General features: G+C 37.2%; 2 protein-coding genes across 5 annotated transcripts; both read right to left on the reverse strand.

The window, feature by feature from the left end:
* Window positions 1–1,950: 1,950 nt before the first annotated feature.
* rrp12 (ribosomal RNA processing 12 homolog) lies at window positions 1,951–11,478 on the reverse strand. The gene is made up of 34 exons (XM_042737216.1): window positions 11,244–11,478; window positions 10,737–10,960; window positions 10,526–10,609; window positions 10,322–10,398; window positions 10,114–10,219; window positions 9,497–9,613; window positions 9,150–9,288; window positions 8,527–8,654; window positions 8,326–8,424; window positions 8,145–8,236; window positions 7,953–8,064; window positions 7,769–7,869; window positions 7,568–7,682; window positions 7,341–7,483; window positions 7,136–7,257; window positions 6,940–7,004; window positions 6,523–6,685; window positions 6,222–6,376; window positions 5,988–6,055; window positions 5,689–5,782; window positions 5,441–5,599; window positions 5,277–5,357; window positions 5,088–5,193; window positions 4,880–4,987; window positions 4,246–4,403; window positions 4,038–4,126; window positions 3,774–3,932; window positions 3,506–3,669; window positions 3,284–3,397; window positions 3,151–3,194; window positions 2,974–3,052; window positions 2,580–2,647; window positions 2,415–2,497; window positions 1,951–2,332 (listed from the first exon to the last, which is right to left on the reverse strand). Exons 1-34 carry the CDS (start codon window positions 11,380–11,382, stop codon window positions 2,233–2,235), a joined length of 3,855 nt encoding a protein of 1,284 aa, XP_042593150.1. The 5' UTR covers window positions 11,383–11,478; the 3' UTR covers window positions 1,951–2,232.
* Window positions 11,479–11,970: 492 nt separating this feature from the next.
* On the reverse strand, window positions 11,971–17,612 carry ubtd1a (ubiquitin domain containing 1a). Of its 4 annotated transcripts, none has more exons than XM_042737233.1 (4): window positions 16,924–17,612; window positions 16,491–16,631; window positions 13,695–13,922; window positions 11,971–13,345 (listed from the first exon to the last, which is right to left on the reverse strand). In XM_042737233.1, exons 2-4 carry the CDS (start codon window positions 16,570–16,572, stop codon window positions 12,966–12,968), a joined length of 690 nt encoding a protein of 229 aa, XP_042593167.1. In that variant the 5' UTR covers window positions 16,573–16,631; window positions 16,924–17,612; the 3' UTR covers window positions 11,971–12,965. The 4 variants fall into 4 exon arrangements, with proteins under 4 accessions (XP_042593167.1, XP_042593171.1, XP_042593170.1 ...); XM_042737237.1 differs by lacking the exons at window positions 16,491–16,631; window positions 16,924–17,612 and adding exons at window positions 14,467–14,543; window positions 15,167–16,144; XM_042737236.1 differs by lacking the exons at window positions 16,491–16,631; window positions 16,924–17,612 and adding an exon at window positions 14,467–16,144.
* Between the last annotated feature and the right edge of the window lie 63 nt (window positions 17,613–17,675).

Below are 17,675 nucleotides of genomic sequence, written 5' to 3' on the forward strand. Positions count from 1 at the left end.
ATCTTTTCTAACAATATAAATTTTTGCTATCACTTCTTAACAATTTAACACATCCTTGCTGAAAGTTATAATTTCTTTAAAAAAAGAAAGAATAAAAATGTACTGACCCCAAACTTTTGAACTGTAGTGTATATTGTTAGAAAGGATTTCTATTTTAAATAAATGTTCTTCTTTTTAATTTTTTATTCATCAAAGAATCCTGAAAAAAGTATCACAGGTTCCAAAAAATATTAAGCAGCACAACTGTTTCCAGCACTGATAATAAATAATCAGCATATTAGAATGATTTCTGAAGTATCATGTGACACTGAAGACCGGAGTATGCTGAAAATTCAGCTTTGCATCACAGAAATAAATTAGATTTTAATGTATATTAAATAAGAAAAACTTTGTTTTACATCATAATAATATTTCACAATATTACATTTTTTCCTGTATTTTTAATCAAATAAGTGCAGCCTTGATGAGCATAAGAAAGTCCTGTAAAAAACATAAAAAATTTCAACTTTTGTAAATCTTATGAATGCCGCTAAGAAAGCAAAATGGATGCTCATGTATAAACACAGAATATTTTTCTTTGATGAAGCCATTCTCCAAGAATTGGTCAAATTTCTTAAGATTGCATCATTTTCTTCTGAACCTTCTGCATGATTGTGGACTGTCTTTGTTGTGTGTCTTTTGTTATCAGACACATTTTACTGCCCTAGTGTAAAAGTAACAAAAACGCTTGATATGAATGAATATGATATGATATGAATCTACACGAAAAGTAATATCCCTACTGATGCTTAGACAAATTCCATAGAAAGAATAACTAATCTGGGAGCTGCATGTTTTAGCTTTATTTCCACTCATGCCTCACAGTTAACCTCATTTCTCTCTGTAAGCATTTAATAGCAGGACCTTGATTCACATCATGTAACATGACATGATTCATATGGTCTGATGACTGCAGCTCCTTTGGCTGGGTGCACCGAACACTCATGAGAAACATCAGTGTGTTTACTGGCTAGAAAACCTGGAGCCCTGTGGCAGCACTGGGGATGTTCCCATTACAGTTCTTGACAGCTACACATTATTCGTCTGCCTGCTCTTGTACCAAAGGAGAGTCTTTCAGTGACTCTATCTGTAAAATACAGTCTATATTTCCGATATCAGATTCAAACTTAGAACGTAAGAATGGAAATTATTTTAGTATGTATCTGAATGCTGTTGCAATAACGTACTCAGCTACCACAGCGTTGACGTCTGTGTTGTGAAGTGAAACAGTGCCCTCTATTGGCCAAAATCCCTGCAGTACATCAGACCGGATCCAGTGTTCGATTTAAGTTCAAATAATCTATATAAACAGCAGACTGATGTAATTTCGTGACTTAAAAGTTGAGGTTAAAATGTATGACCTGTCAGTCAAGAATTTTCTTTATTTGCAAAAGCCCTTCAAAATGAAAACAGAACAAAGAAACTCACACAGAAAACTTGAAAGTAAATGACAGAATCATTTTTGAGTGAGCTATCCCTTTAATAATAGGCCTTTGTCATGCATTGTTAATGAAAGATACCTCTCAAAATCAGCTAAAGCCAACAGACACCACCATACATAAACTGAGTCTGTATCACTCGATTCTCACAGGTCCATCAGGGAGAATCCATTCGAGCTTGAGTAAGAGGACACGTCTGACCTCCAGCAGACCTCCTCGTTCACTCACACACACACACACCAATATCCTCTGCTGAAAAACTGTAGCACAGAATATCCACCACTCTGTACCATTCATGAGATTTAAATGACTACATGGGAAGTGTTTTTATAACTTTAATAAAGTAATTTAGAAATCATTCTAGGTATGCTTTAACAAAGCACTACCGTTTAACTGTAGAAACATGATATTAGTCTTAATATTTTGGGTGGTTCAATACATAAATACTGGAAGGACAAAGTGAAAAGCAATATGGGATTTGTAGTTTTTATGGGGTTTTCTGAAGAGTTTATTTTCTGTCCAACACAGCAAGTCCATAAATACATTTGGCACAAAGCTACTGTCATACTGCTATGTTCTTAAATCCAACCACAGCACACATTTACTAGGACCTCTTGAAATCATCTTTAGAAGAGAGGCTTCCACAGGAAGTTCTCAAAGCATTTGCACAGGAAAACAATTCCTCTCTAGCTTTAATCTTAGCACACCACGGGAAATGAGGGCAGATATAGGCAGACCATAACAATAACACACTTCAGGCATTCCTCTTCTTCAGTATTTTCGATCCAGAGCGTGCTCCTTTTTTGGCCCCTCTGACCATGCCTTTGAACTGGCCTTGGAGTTTGGCCTTTTTCCTGTTAAAGGTAAAAGTAATGTTTAATCAGCTGCATCACTCATTTAAAGAGAACACGTGTGAATACAGGCTTTGATCCCTACCTGCGGTTGAGCTGGGCTTTCTTCAATGGTACATACGCATATGGGTCACACTTGCCAGACTTCTTAACATCACCTTTTCCCTTCTGCAACAGAGATGTTTAGCAGCCATTCATTTTATGTTAGTTACTAAAAATATTCTGATGAAAATGGCTCTTCACTTCTAACCTTAGATTTATACTCCGTCCCAAACTCTGGTCTTCTATCCAGAGGCCTGTGGATTCCAATGCCACCAGCTGAGGAGTTCAAAGAATCACAATGTACCATGATATTACAATCATTTCTTGGGCATAGTACCATGGTAAAAGCTTTATTTTAATACAAGTACCACTATATCCTTTGAAGTATGTAAGGATGCAATGATATTAATATAGTTGACATCGAGTTGAGTGATGCAATCAAGTCTAAGAAACTGTCTAATTAGAGATTCAGTGAATCTGAAAGTGTGTGTGTGTTATTTTTGCACTTCTGTACACTATACTGTATACATCCATACTATATTATTTGTAAAGGAAAGTTAACATGCACAAGATGGAATTGAACTTAAATGTTGTTGTCCTACCTTTGTATTTCATTGCAGGGTTGACATCCATATCATCATCATCTAGATCTTCATGCATTTTCCTCTTTGGATTCTTCTTCTGTTCAACAGGGACAGAGAGAAACTAACATCACACACCGCAAAACCTTTCTGTATACTTCCCAATTCTGTCGAAGGAAGTGGAATACAAACACCTACAGTTTTGACTCCAGCCTCTTCAAGTACATCATCCATTTCAGCATCTGAAGAAAGATATGGATATGATTGCACTGTGGTTTATTACAATTAAAAATGTGAGCAATTCATTTAAACAAAGATGATTATGTCCCACCTTTTGTTTTACAATCATCGTCATCTTTCTCCTCTTTGATGATCAGCCTTCCATCGGATGTCATCTTGAATCCATGCTCTGTTTTGCAGGCCTTTTTAAGATTAGGGTTGGTGGCTAGATATATTGTGAAAAAAAAAAAGCAATATAATACACAGATATATGAATGTACTTTATCAATTTGAGATGATTGAATCTAACTGGACATATCTAAAGAGCTCTTACCCAAAACTCTCTGCGCTGCTTTTGGATCAAGGAAGTTGAGTGGTTCGTCAGATACACCTTCCTTTAACCAGGCCTGGCCCTTTTTCATTGGCTTCTTCTGACCCTTTTTAGGCTTCTCATCGTCATCTGAGTCAGAGTCTGTCTCGGCCAGAATGTCCTCAATACTGCAGAGAGACAAATAAAAGCAAAACATCTACTCTCTGAAGTACATCCTACTCTGCACCGTCAACTAAGCTTTAAAATAAAAATTATTCTGGAAACATTGTACCTCTCTGCTTTCACTTTAGGCTTCTCATCCTCAGTGTCTGATCCATCCTCTTCCGTCTTGTTCACGAGTTTGCGTCTCTTATTCCTGGCCTCCGTTTTACGGATGTTCACTAGAATCTTGTGTTGATCAGCCGGCAACATGCTTTTGACCAGCTCAAATCTGAACACATTTTAATTTACAATTATACAAAGACACAAAAAGGAAAAAATGCATAAAAAAAATAAAAGGACCAAGTTGTCAGGTTTGATTAGCTGCTAAACTTACCCAAATTTCCTAATCAACTTGGTGTAAATGTTCTTAAGTTTCACCCTAAAATGTCTCCGCATATCATTCATATTGCTGATGCCTTCCATCTGCAAAATGATAGGGGGAAAAAAAATGTTACACGGTCACTTTAATAACAGACACCTCTCACACAATTTTTAAATGTTGAAATATGAACTCGAAAACAGTCTCTCTCTTCTTCACTTACAATAACAGCAATATGGCTGGCTAAAACCTTGACATCCATAGAAAAGAGCAAGACTTTTAGGAAACCCAGAGAGGCTTTGACGACGTCTCGTGTCCTGCTCGAAAGCAGCAGACACACATTTTGCAGCAGCAGCTCCAGTGAGGACACGTCAATGGTATCTGCACATAAAGACCAGACCAAACAACATTTTTGCTTTACAGTCAAAGATTATAAACATTTACTGATTCTTTACAATCTATGTATCATTACATTTTCTGCAGAAAAGGAGTTGTGCTTCCTCATAAAATTAAAGGCTAGTTGTTTGATTGTTCACCAGGGGAACAAACCAGCAAAAATAGCTCAAAAGTAGTGTTTCCACCTTATTTTTAAAGTAAGAATGGACATGTCTGCAGCTATTTGTAACTTTAACATGCAATGCTTCCGGTCACGTGCCCATTACGCTGCTTTGTATTATAAACTGACAATTTGTCATCATATTTTAATTAATTAATCAAACACTCTGGTTTGTAGTGCAAATAGTCATTCATCTAGTTATTTACAAATAACAGCAAATTAACTGGAAGTATTGCACATTCAAAGAAAATAGCTTACTTCCTTCTCGCAAATTAAGGTGGACAGCAGAAGTCACTCTTACCTTTGTAATGGAACACTAGTCTTGTTAAAGCCAGAACTGTACAGGTGATCATCGTTACAGAGCCAGTTAGTCCAATAAAGACATGGCTTAAATACTCATTTATGGCATCTGAAAACACATGATTATAAAAAAAATTATTTGAGCTCATTGCTTAGCAAGATACATCTTAATAATGCAAATTCATTTATTAAAAGGGTTTTATTCTTACCTTTTGTGTTCCCACAAAACCTTACAAATGCATTTCCGATCTCAACTAGAAGAGAGTAGGCATTTTTGCGGGCACCAATTGACATTTCCTTAGTGCAAAGAATCACCTAAACACATTAAAAGCCCCAATATTATAACTTTTTATAAAGATAACTCTCTAATTTAAGACTGTGCTCTATACAAGACATACCTCAGGAAGCAGAGCTGTAATAAAATCACGGTGTTCTTCATTCAGCTGCTTTACTATGTGAATCAGACACTTGAGTCTAGGCTGAAAAATGTCAAAAAAGCACCACATATTAATCCATTACACATTCTGTGTGTAAATATGATGGTGTTTTACACAACTCTCACCCGTTTGGAAGATGAGGCCGCTGTCGTCAGGCTATCCATCAGCATTGTTTTCAGCTTCTCAAGATTCTGCAGAACAAAAGCCTTACAAGACGCACTCTCTCCTCCACAAATTTCCTCCAGCACACGGTAGGCTTTCTTCTGGATGCTAGAATCCTTGCTCTATATACATAAACAGACAAATATTACCTGGTGCACTCATAACACGAGAGTGAAAATATGTTTTAAATTAGTAACAGGAAGATTCTAACCTCCACAAAAGGTTTAATCAAACTGAATGTCTGGGTCATGGATGCTTCATCTACAAACGGAGCCATTGCCACAATCAAGTCGATAACTGCAAGCCTACAAAATAAGAGCCACTTATTTTCCAAAGCATGATATAAGTGAAGGTGCAATTCCACTGAAACAAAGCACTTTTTAGGCTGACAGTCCAGCCACAAAAATACGGTTTCAAATTATGCATTTTTAAGGTTTTCATCTAGGTCTCTACCCTTTTCTAAGCGTCTCAAAGATCTGCTGAGACAATAAACGTGTGGTGCTGTATTACCGTGTGAATTCAGAGTTGTCTGCACCGCTGAGTCTCTCTGATGCTTTCTGCAGAAATGTGCACACCATCTGAACCAATGGAACAAATATTCAGAACCGGCAACAAGGGCAATGGCTCAATAAATATATGCAGACTGCAAGATATTCGCAGCTCATTTGTAACATCTAGGGGAGACTGCAATAAAGTTATTTTTGCTATGACGTAATTAATTTGTTAATATGGTAAATTAATTACCGCCTGTTCTGTAATGCTTAGGTAGACTCTGACTGTGTCCAGGACAGCCATTCTAGCAGACGCCGTCTCTCCAGGTTTCGGCTGCTGACTGTAGACATTAAAAAGGATGGGAAGGAAGTTCTTGGAAAATCGTTGCAATTCTGCCTTTTCCTCCTCTGCAGATGACCCAGAATAAAAAGAAATGCATTTAAAATACAATCATAAATCTCGATGAGCAGTCATCAGAGAAAATATAGATTTCAGATTTCATCTTTTCAAATATCAGATTTTGAGTTGGTTTGGTTTTAACAACCCAGCTGACCTGTTTCACAGCTCTTGTTGATAAGAGTCCGCAAGGCCTGGCAGATGCACAGACGGAGGTCAGGACGATCATTCAGGGCCATACCCAGAGACCGAGCAATGCCCTTAAATGATGCCAACAGATCGGTGGGTTTAGTGCAGAACCCAGGTAACATGGTCCAAATCTGGAAAAACAAATTACACCTTTAAAACACTGGGGGGAAAAAAGGCAAATCAAATTTGAAAATCCAAATGTTTCTATGTATGTAACAAGGACCAGTGGGAGAAAACAGTATATACAGTATTCAAGAGAGCATGAATAAAAATTACACAGGTTTGGAACAGCATTATGCTGGGTAAATTATTTTCATTCGCAGCCACTGCATACATAGTAACAATCAAAATAATCAGCCATTGTTTGTCAAAATATTTAGCGTACCTGCATCTGTAGAGTCTGATACACTTTAGCAATCAAGTTCTGTCCTGACTGCTCCAGTTCATCAGCTGCAATATCAGAGATCAACATTTGCATATACATATATCAACATGTAATTTAATACAGTATTACCGACACCACACAACATTTCCACATGTAAACCAATGTGAGTATGTGTGCTCGTGTGACCGATACATACCTGTCTGTTTAAGTTTGTTTGCCAGAGGGAAAAAGTATGAGGTGAAGTAAGCCAACTGAGTGTTTTTCACATGATCTCTTATGACTGGGATCAGCCAGCTACGCGGGAACTCCAGGTCATCACTGCAAAAAAATCAAACATTTCACAGAATTAATAAACTAATTTTTAATTCAAAAGACTGAGATGCACCAGCAAAGTAACTCACTCTGTTCCAGTGATGAGGAGGGGCACAGCTTTCAGGACCACCTCTGGGCCCATGCTCTCCACCGCACTGCCCACAGCCAGATCCAGCTCTCCAGAGAAGGGGAACTGAGGGGTGGCGCGCAGGTCACTGAGAGACTGCAGACTCTGAGGATCACACACACGTCTGTGAGTAAACAATCAATTACTTAGAAACTCACAAACTGCAGAATATACTGTATTTCAGTCAACCTTTATCATAATAGGATGAGCATGTTTTCCTGCAGCTCGGTAGAAACAGCCCAAGATCTGCAGCACAAATGGCCAAGAGGCGTGAAAACGATAGGACAATCCTTCCTCCACGATACTGAAAGAGACAGAAGTTAGACTTTAGCAAGACCATGCTCTAGGAATGGATAGCATTATGAAAGATGAAAGTCACAGGTAGCTCACCGAAACATCTTTAGGATGCAAGCCCCATTTCCAACTGATGTGTTTGGTAAAACGGATCCGATCTCAGCCATATGCGGAGCCACACACTCATTTAACAGAGTCTGGATGGAGAAGGGGAAAGCAACTCAACATACAAGAACAATAAGAAATACAATACACTGCTGATACACAAGTCGTGACATACCTTCAGAGTCTGAGTCGCAGCAGAGACTACTTGTGTGTGTGGAGACAGAAGACACGACATGGTGACAGTGAAGAGGCGAGGAAGATGACCGATGCTCAGAGAGCTCTGTAAACTAGAGGCCAAATATTATGTAACGACCAAGATTCCTCACAAAGGCACCCAACAAAAGACTCAGTGCTGAAAAACACCTACCTGGAAAGATGAGCATGGGCTTTTTCCATTACAGCAAGCCATGCTAGTAAAGGCTGCAGATCATTCTCACTTGGAACATAGTCATATAGAGCCTAGAAGAAAGGTGTTGAAAGACATGTCAATCTACAAAGTGGTAAATTAAAGAGACCATGTACATGTGTTTAGTGATTATCATACTCACTGTGATGATCTGTGCATTCAGTTCTGCAGACATGCTGGCAGGATTAGGCTTGTTGCTGAAGAGCTTGTGGAAAGCCTGCATTGCATTTGCTGTTACCAGCCAGAGAAACAGAGGCGGGTGTTAAGAATTGACAAGTCAATGAAAACTGATTGATCATTTTTAAATGAAAACGAAAATGTATCCCTTAAACTGCTATCTTACCACATGGCTCAGGGTCATCACACGGAGAAGGGTCTCACAGCAAGATTTTACAGAGCTCAGAGGAAGAGCAGACAGCAGGTCTTTTAGAAGACCAAGCACGTGCAGAGTGGTAGTGTCTTCTTTGCTGCCTGAGACGGAGAGAAAGATAATCACTCAATCAGTAAGCAGAAAATTATTTCATTCTGTAAAATATAAGAAAAAAACTGATTTGAGTCCACTAAGTGTAATGGACACTAGGTGGTGCTATAGGACCATTTTTGCTACACAACTGCCTATACAATAACTTAATGCAGTTTAATTTTCAACATTAATTTGTATTTTTTATCTAAAATGCTTTTGAAAAATAAAACTTCATTTACACACTTTGAGGATTAGTTCCACCAAAAATAAACAAGCAGTGAGATATCAGAGTAGAATGGCTGTGTGAAAAGATCAAGGAACTACTCATCTGTCCCGTACTTGCATTCTTCACAGAAATGCACGGTTGCTGATTTTCCTAATTTTTTATTCTTTTTAATTTATTTAGTGGTAGCCTCAGATGCTGGATAATTTCACCTGTTATCAAAAGCAGGTGTTATTGCTTGTTTTGAGCATTCCGACAGTAAGAACATGAGTTCACTGACCTCCTGACTGCTCCAATTCTTTGCAGCAGAATTTGGCTGTGGCGGCTGCTGCTGGGTGATGGACCGGGGCATTATCAGAGAACATGAAGTCGCTGTAATGAAGGACTGAGCAAATACCCTGCTGCGCTGCTTTTCGCACCTGCAACTCACAGACAAACATTATTCAGAAATCTCAAATAATCATAATCAGTCACTCTGCAATCTGAGTACAAAAACAGTGTTCCCATTGTGTATTACTATAACAACTAGTGCTGAACAGAATGATTAAAATAAAAACTTAAATGGCACTAAAGGAATATCAACGGTAACATTCCAACTCTGAGCAAATGGGAATCAAACAGACAGACCTTTGGTTTACAGTGCACTGTGAAGCTCAAAAGCCCATGGTACATCTGTAAAGTTGAAGGGTAACTCCAGACTGACAGATCCTGTTTACGCAGCAAAGTCGCAAGACAGGATATGATCTGCAAATGAACAAGGCTACGATTAGCATTGAACAGCCATGAAGCAGTCTTTGAATATCTAATCTACCTTCCATGCATTAGATTTTAAATACCTTTGATTTATTATTAACTAGAATACCCCCAACTGCTCCCCGGGCGCCGCAGCATAAAATGGCTGCCCACTGCTCCGGGTGTGTGTTCACAGTGTGTGTGTGTGTTCACTGCTCTGTGTGTGTGCACTTCGGATGGGTTAAATGCAGAGCACTAATTCTGAGTATGGGTCACCATACTTGGCTGAATGTCACGTCACTGTCACTAACTTGTATTAATTGAAAATGTAATCCTTTCCTAAAATATGTGTTCTTATCTAGAAATAAACTTAGAGGTGAAAATTGTCTAGAAATCCTCTCAAAATACTAAAACAATATGACAAACAAAATACAGCCTATTCATTTAATTAAAAAAAATACAAGCTTCTGCTAAGAATCAAAGTGTTAGATTTATTAGAAAAGTGTACAAACCCATCGCAGAGAGGACAAAGAGTCAGAATTGGCTTGGTTTGACATGATATCTATCAAAGCCTTGGCTGTTTCTGAGAACTTCTTCTTAAGCACTGCCACAGGCATCTTGAAAAGATGAGAAGAACATGTACTTATTTAGATCAACAGCTAAGGCCAATCTAAATTCCTTCCTATGCTTTTGTTTATTTGACTCATGACACGCCATTACCTTTTCATGACCAGGTTTAGGAGGTAAGCAACAGCTGCCAGAGATTCACTGCTATCTACAGCTTCGAGTGTTGTCATCTGCCAGTTGAAAAATGCAAAATGAAAAGACATTCATAGATTGATCCACAGAAAGTGCACTATTAAGCATTTCGACACAACCAAGTCGGTATGAAACAAATTGATTTCATTGGTGACTTTTATTTACCAAGGCTGCAAAGTACTCTGTCTCTGTCTCCTTTCCTCCCTGAGACCGAATCACTTCGGTTACAGCCGCCAATACAGCACAGATCTGTAGAAAATGAAGACATTCGTTATACACATTCAGCAATTTAATTTTTGGGTGAACTTTCCTTTAACAATATTCTAGAAATAATAGCTTATGGTGCAGCTCTCTGGCCATCAAACTGATTACAAACCTCTTTATGTGCTGCGGAGTTTGACTCCCAGTAGCGCTGTACTTTTCTGAAAGTGAGGTTGGAGCAGTCCGACAGTCCACTAAGAAAAGTCCCAGAGGTTTTCTCTGTCAGGGCTTGATCCTCCATGGCATCTCCTGCTTCCATGGCATCACTGCTTCTCTGCAGAGATCCTGACTGAAGCTCATTGTGGAGTTTCAAGGCATCTACTGTCAGATCACTTTTTTCTGTTTAAATATAGGCAGAGGTCTGATAAATCTGACGCTCACATCAAACAGACCATCTCAACACATTATGACGACATACTAGCCACGAATACAGTCAAAACATCGGCTATCCAACTAACTGTCAGAAATTAAAAAGACGCTATGATTTAAACTACTTTTCAATAAACCCGAAATTAAATGAGTCGTCGCCTTCCAAATGAACCAAGCATGATTTTTTTTGATTGTTTACGAAGTTCGACCAGCTAACGTTACCCACGTGTTTTCAGGAAGGCCAAAGTCTTACCAGAGGGACGGCTGAAATATCGGCTTCTCGCGGCCTTTCGATAGCGACTTGTCTCCGGATTGGAGTCACTACTGTGACCTTTCTTCCATCGCCTGATTTTCTGAGCTGTTCCGGATCGAAGTTTTCCGGACTTCACCATTTTAGCAGGTGAAAATCTTACAGTGCTGCAGTCACGTTTGTCTCTCCAGTCTGACTCCGCGTGTCGCGCTTAGGCTTGCGTCATCAGCAGGCGTCTTCTTTGGTGGGGGTCGCATACCGCCATCTACTGAGCATTAAAAAAATAAACTCACGAGTTGATTTTATGTCCATGTCACAGTTCCTAATTAAATTTTGCACAGTTTTAATTATTATTCCTTCTCCTCGACCACTAAGTAAGAGATCAACTTAATACTTAATACTTAACGGTAACCCGAAATTTCTAATTCTTTTATTATTTAAATATGTTCTCTTTCAAAAAGAGAGAGTTTTTAAAAATGTTCTACTGTCTCAACTTCGAAAAATTCACCACATACATTAAAAGACCATTTTATCTACTTTTTCATTTCCCTTAATTCCAACAGCTGGCACGCATATAAAATATACTATGCTAGTTTCAATTTGCTTCATCTTGTATATTATTAAAATATAAAAATATCAAAGGATAACAAAAAGGTTTCCACTTGCTCACAGATGACAGAACATATGATAAGCTGATATTAGGAAAATAAACCAGAGTTTGTCAGTCAGAAATATATCTTTGTATGTTGTTTATTAAAATATGGTGTGAAAAATAAACCATTCTCTGGTATTTACACTGACACACATGTTGACATGTTTTAAATTTGCTATTTAATTTCATCACATCATATTAAAAAAGAAAAAAAAAATCTTGTGTTCACTTCAGGCCAATTCATAATTGAAGCGGTGAACCTTTCAATCAAAAATTCAGTTTAAAAAAACACCTTTGCCACAGTATAAAAATTTGTCAAAATTAAAAAAAAAACTTGTGAAATGTTGACAGTGAGAAAATGTTAAATATTACAATATGCAGTAATTGTACAGTTTAGACCCATTTGCTTTGTTTCAACATTGATTACAAACTTTATTCATTTAAAATGATTTTTTATTAGAAATGATTAACCTGTCTGTCCTGCAATCAATTATAAAAGTATGTTTATAAACAAATGTATACAAACAACTTCAGCACAGGTTGTTGTTTTTTACAGATAACACAAATACGTAAAAGTCTCATAACAGTCTATGATTAGTGCCCTAATAAGATTTTAAAAATCCATACGCTCTGTAAATTGAAAAAAGTTATGCTCAGTAACGGACAGCAGATTGAATCAAGGATCAAGGCAAATGATACCACATAGAATATGGAAATGAATATCCACACATCATATGTAGGGATATTAACACCAAGAAGGCAAGGTATCTAATTTAATATTATAAAAATAGTGTGCTACAGTTATGGATTGTTAAGCATACAGTAAACAGAAACTTAAGAACTGATTTTGCTAAATCTTGTGAATATACTCTGCAATTGCTGTGGAACTATATAATTGTTTTACACATGCTTATATGCATGTATATTTGACCTTTTCAGCTCCTCATAGGTTCAAGAAAATAGACATTTCTGTAATTTTAAAAAAGCACAATAGTTGAAACTCACACTTGATCAGTGACTTGATGGAAACATAGGTTTGAGTTCATTGAGTCCCAGTTCAAAGATTTTTGTGTTTAGTTGGGAACAATGGGCTTACTAACAATGACCTGTATTACAAAGTCCTTCTGGATCTTGGTGTCTTGTAAACGTGTTTTATCCGTGAGTAGCTTTCCAGAGAAAAACCAGCGCTGGTGGGCGGTATCAATGTCTTCCTGAACTTTAAGCTGTTTTTTCAGCTGACGAATGGAATCGGCCATCGTGGCACTGAGGCGAAGGTCTTTTCCAGTGGAGAGACGCACCTTCAGCTGGAACTCCTTCTCCTTCTCCTGCAGCTCAGAGTTTTCAGACAAATTATGATCATTGCACTCAGACACCAGGTTGACTGGAGGAGCCAAGCAGTATGCAGGGAGCTGATAGCGGTTCCCCAGTTCATCATAGCACTCCATAAGGGACCCTGAAAGAGCAAATCAAAAGCTCCAATTCAGCTCAAATGCTGTTGTCATTAAACCAAATGTGTATATTTAGTATGTGTATACTGTATATGTATATTTATATGCATACTACTGTCTAAAAGTTTGGGATAAGAAAGGCTGTTTTTTTTAATTATAAATACCATAACAACAGTAATATTGTAAATATTATTATGAATTAAATGAACTTTTTTCTATTTTAATATATTTTAAAATGTATTTTTTTTCCTGTAACGACAAAGCTGAATTTGATGCTCAAGTAACTTCTCTTATTATTATCAATGTTTGAAACAATGTCATTATCAATGTTTAAAATGCTTTTTAAATGTTTACCATGAGGCAGTGTGATGCTGGCTCCATCTACAATAGCCTGGGCCAGTTCATGGTCATTACAGTCAATCGCTACAGCTGCAGCTTTCAGTGCATCCCAGATCTCTTTACGGCCATCAAAAGCTGGGGCCGTGTCCCAGAATTCATCTCTTTTACTGCGCAGCTGGCCCTCTGTCATAGGATATTCGCTTTTCCACTTGGGCTTATCTTTCTTCAGGGGCTCATTGCGTCCTACAGGAGAAAAAGACATAAATGTAGAAATGTCACCCGAACAATCTCCTGATCATTTAGATATGCATTAAGTGGCCAGACTGTATCCAGATGGCAATAGTGTTTCGCATAAATGGTTCTGATTTCTTATTAAAGAACAAGGACAGCAAATATGTCTAGTGCATGTGACATCACAGCTTTTGCCTAAATGAGATTCAGTGGACCTTTCCAAGAATCAGATTTTCCATGCTAGAAGCTTCTCTTTGACATGTAGTAAAGATTTCTAAGCACATAAATGGTGGTTTAAAACTACTTTTCCTTTAAATGAATGGAGCTATACAGATCAAATGTAAAAATGCAATAAAAATCAGCATCTAATCCACAACCTAAATCCCAACAGTCAAGCAAGCACAGCTCAATGTCAACTAAAAGACGAAGAGCTCATGTACAGTAGGCCAAAGGGAAATCCCTTTGAAGGCTATTGGCTCAGACCCTAAGTGGCTTAATCATTTGTATACAAACAAAACGTGACAGAATCACCGCACAGATTTTAAAAGAAACATACTGTAAGTGATCTTGAGAATCTTCATCACAATTGTAATAAACCTGCTTTCGAGTCAAAGCAGTTGTCACTGCGATGCACTGGAAAAAGCAAAACAAATTATTTATAGTGTCTGAGATTAAAGACTTAATCGGGTGATGCAAAACAGGATTTAGTGGCCTCTTTCCCATCATGCATCATTCCTAGTCAGATGAGAGTTTACAAGAGAAGAACGCCACAAAACACACTACATCATTCAGCACTTTCAATAAATTTGAAAAAATTAACTAATATCAAACCATTTAGCCTTAATTACTAAATTAATCCTTTTTATTACGCATTCTTCAGATAAACAAAGTCTTATTAAGTCCAAGTACATGATGCACTGTAATAAATCAGCATGTTTAGCACGCATTTAATACTGTATAATCAGTAATACTGTAAGTCATCAAACTAAAGTAACATGTTACAGACTTCCTTTTTCATTTCTAAATACAGGAGAATAAAATGCTAATTTAATTTGGCTTCCAATGGCAGGGAACTTTGGTGTGACAGAACAGGTATGAACAAAACTCTGCTAGCATGACCAAAAACCTGCCAAACCTTTCTTTAGATTTAGGGTCTTATACTAACAAATAAGTATGCTACTGTATATCAACAGCCTCAGCAGTTGTAGTATCTCTAAACATACACTGCTATTAATTGTGTGCTGTTCGATACTTACTTTTCAGCACAACTGTTATCGTTGGTTGATAGTCTCTTGAGTTTGCAACTCCCATCGCGTCTGAACAGTCAGTTATTCCTCTAACCAGTGAAAAGTTACTGGACAGTCGCTCCTATGACTTCATTCAGGGGTTTGAGAAACAATCAACTCCACATGTACAGTACTACAAGTCCTGTCATAGCAAAACTCATGACACTCCACTAGTAGCTTCAGTTTCTTGCAAAATGTACACGCCCCTCACCTGTTTTCTGAATCTAAAAATAACAGAACAAATATAAATCAAAGCAGATCACCAAGATATCTTTTAGCAGCAAGAAATAGACCTTGCTTTTACAATCCCTGGCTTGGGTTTAGATGTATGAGTGACTTTTTACAACAAACCTAATCCAGTCAACGCTATTTTAGACCAGGACGGATAGTCAAAAATAAACTGTAAATCCCAGGATTGTCTAGAGCAGGTGAATCCAAGCAATTCCACAAATACATCTAATCTAAAATGTCCCAATCTTAATGGATTTCTAGGTAAAGGAAGAACATTTTAGCATTTAAGCAGACAAGAAGTTTATATAATATCCAATATGTTAATCTTCTTTGCGCTGTGCCATCAAAAGGAAACAAGGAAAATTCAAGGAGACTTTCTTGTATGTTGGTTTGCTTAAGAAATTAATAACATTCTTTAGAGTTACTGCAGGGACTTATGGGTTCTATAGTGTAAGATCTGCCCTTGTACAACAAAGAAAATTTACCCTAAAAGCCCATTTAGAAATGCTGCCTAGAGGTATTTAAGATGATTTTGGTGATCTAAGGCAGAGGTTTTCAAAATGGGGTCCAGGGACCCCCAAGGGGCCACAAGGAAGTGCATGGAAAAATTTAGATAAATGTAAAAAAATTAATTAATTAAAATATTATTAAAACAAATAAATAAAACTTTAAAATAAATTAATTAAAATAAATAAATTAGTAAATAAATATCTAACAGTACAGTACTAAAAAAAATAATTTAATAGAAATATTTTTCAAATAATAAGAAACATTAATATTAATTTATAGTACAGGAAATTCTATAGATTTCTTTAAAATTTTAGTATGAGGGTCTCGTGCACAAGGACATATATAGGAGTGCATGGCATTTAAAGAAAAAAAACCCTATTATAATAGAAAAGTTAATCAGATCTTGCCATTTTACAGTGATACATTCTCTAAAATATCAGAAAATATATCTAAATATCAGAAATATCAAAAAGCAAGAAAATTCAGAGTAGGGCGAATAAGAAAACGCATTCAGACTATTTGCAAACAGGATTCCTCACAGATGAAGCCTTACCTCCTCCTTTGGTGCTGTATCTGGATGCATTCCTGGAGGACAGGTGAGACCTTTGACGTATCACCCCAAAACAACTTCCCATCACTCAAACTCACATCAGGACCAAGCTTCAGACGCCTGGATGCCCGAATAAATGCATTTCTACAGGATCCACAACGTAAAAATGCCTAGTCAATGACGTTAATAAATGATATTTTCTTTTTGCATAAGAAAGATTTTGTCTAGTTGAATATTATTTTAGGTTATCAGATGTGTTGCTGTCCGAGGGCAGAAACAAGCCGGCTGTATTCCGCTTAGTCGACATTTGTCTAAGACTTAAGCTGATCAGTAACCTTCCAGGAAGACAACGTTATCACACCAATGCAGACTACAGACAGTTAATACAGATCTAAACTTAATATTAAATTATCCTCGGAGTTCAACACACACATACTTCCCGACGTATTCCACACTCAAATCCCTAAAGAAGAATAAATCAATGTAGAGCTTAATCGGCGAACTAGTGAAATCTGCGACTAGAGGGCGCTCTTGCACGTCATCGTGAATGGAGAAACAGTAGAAAAACATCATGGGTAACAAATCTTCAATATATATTACAAAAATATTATTAAATAAAATATATTCATATATATTTTCCCAAACGCTGCTCCAGTTACTGTTACAACAATTAAACTGTAGTCATTTGTTATTAATCACCACTGACCTGGAGGGGAAAAAGAATGTGAAATGGTAAAACGATGGTACACTGCCATCTAAAGGCAGCAATATATTTAATGCACAGCGATGCATTTACAGATGTTAACAAAAATCCAAAAGGTAAGATGATGAAACAATAAATGCTTTTTATTTAACATATGATAAAATTCTAGGCAAGTTTCTTCAGATATGGTTGGATTTCAGTGCATTTAAATAATGATACTGTAAGTGAGATAAATAATGAGTTAAAAATCATATTTACATAATTAAACATTAAGCCCCACATGGCTACAAACCCTGCTTTAAAGGAACAGTTCACCCAAAAATGGGAATGCTGTCATCTTTTACTCACCCTCCACTTGTTCCAAACCCGTATGACTTTCTTTCTTCTGTTGAACACAAAAGAAGATACCTTTTTGGTAACAGCTGACAGTAGCCACTGACTTTCATAGTATTTTTCTTTTCCATACTATGGAAGTCAATGACAAC

Source organism: Cyprinus carpio, chromosome B13 (genome assembly GCF_018340385.1).
Source record: "Cyprinus carpio isolate SPL01 chromosome B13, ASM1834038v1, whole genome shotgun sequence".
Taxonomy (NCBI): Eukaryota; Metazoa; Chordata; class Actinopteri; order Cypriniformes; family Cyprinidae; genus Cyprinus; species Cyprinus carpio.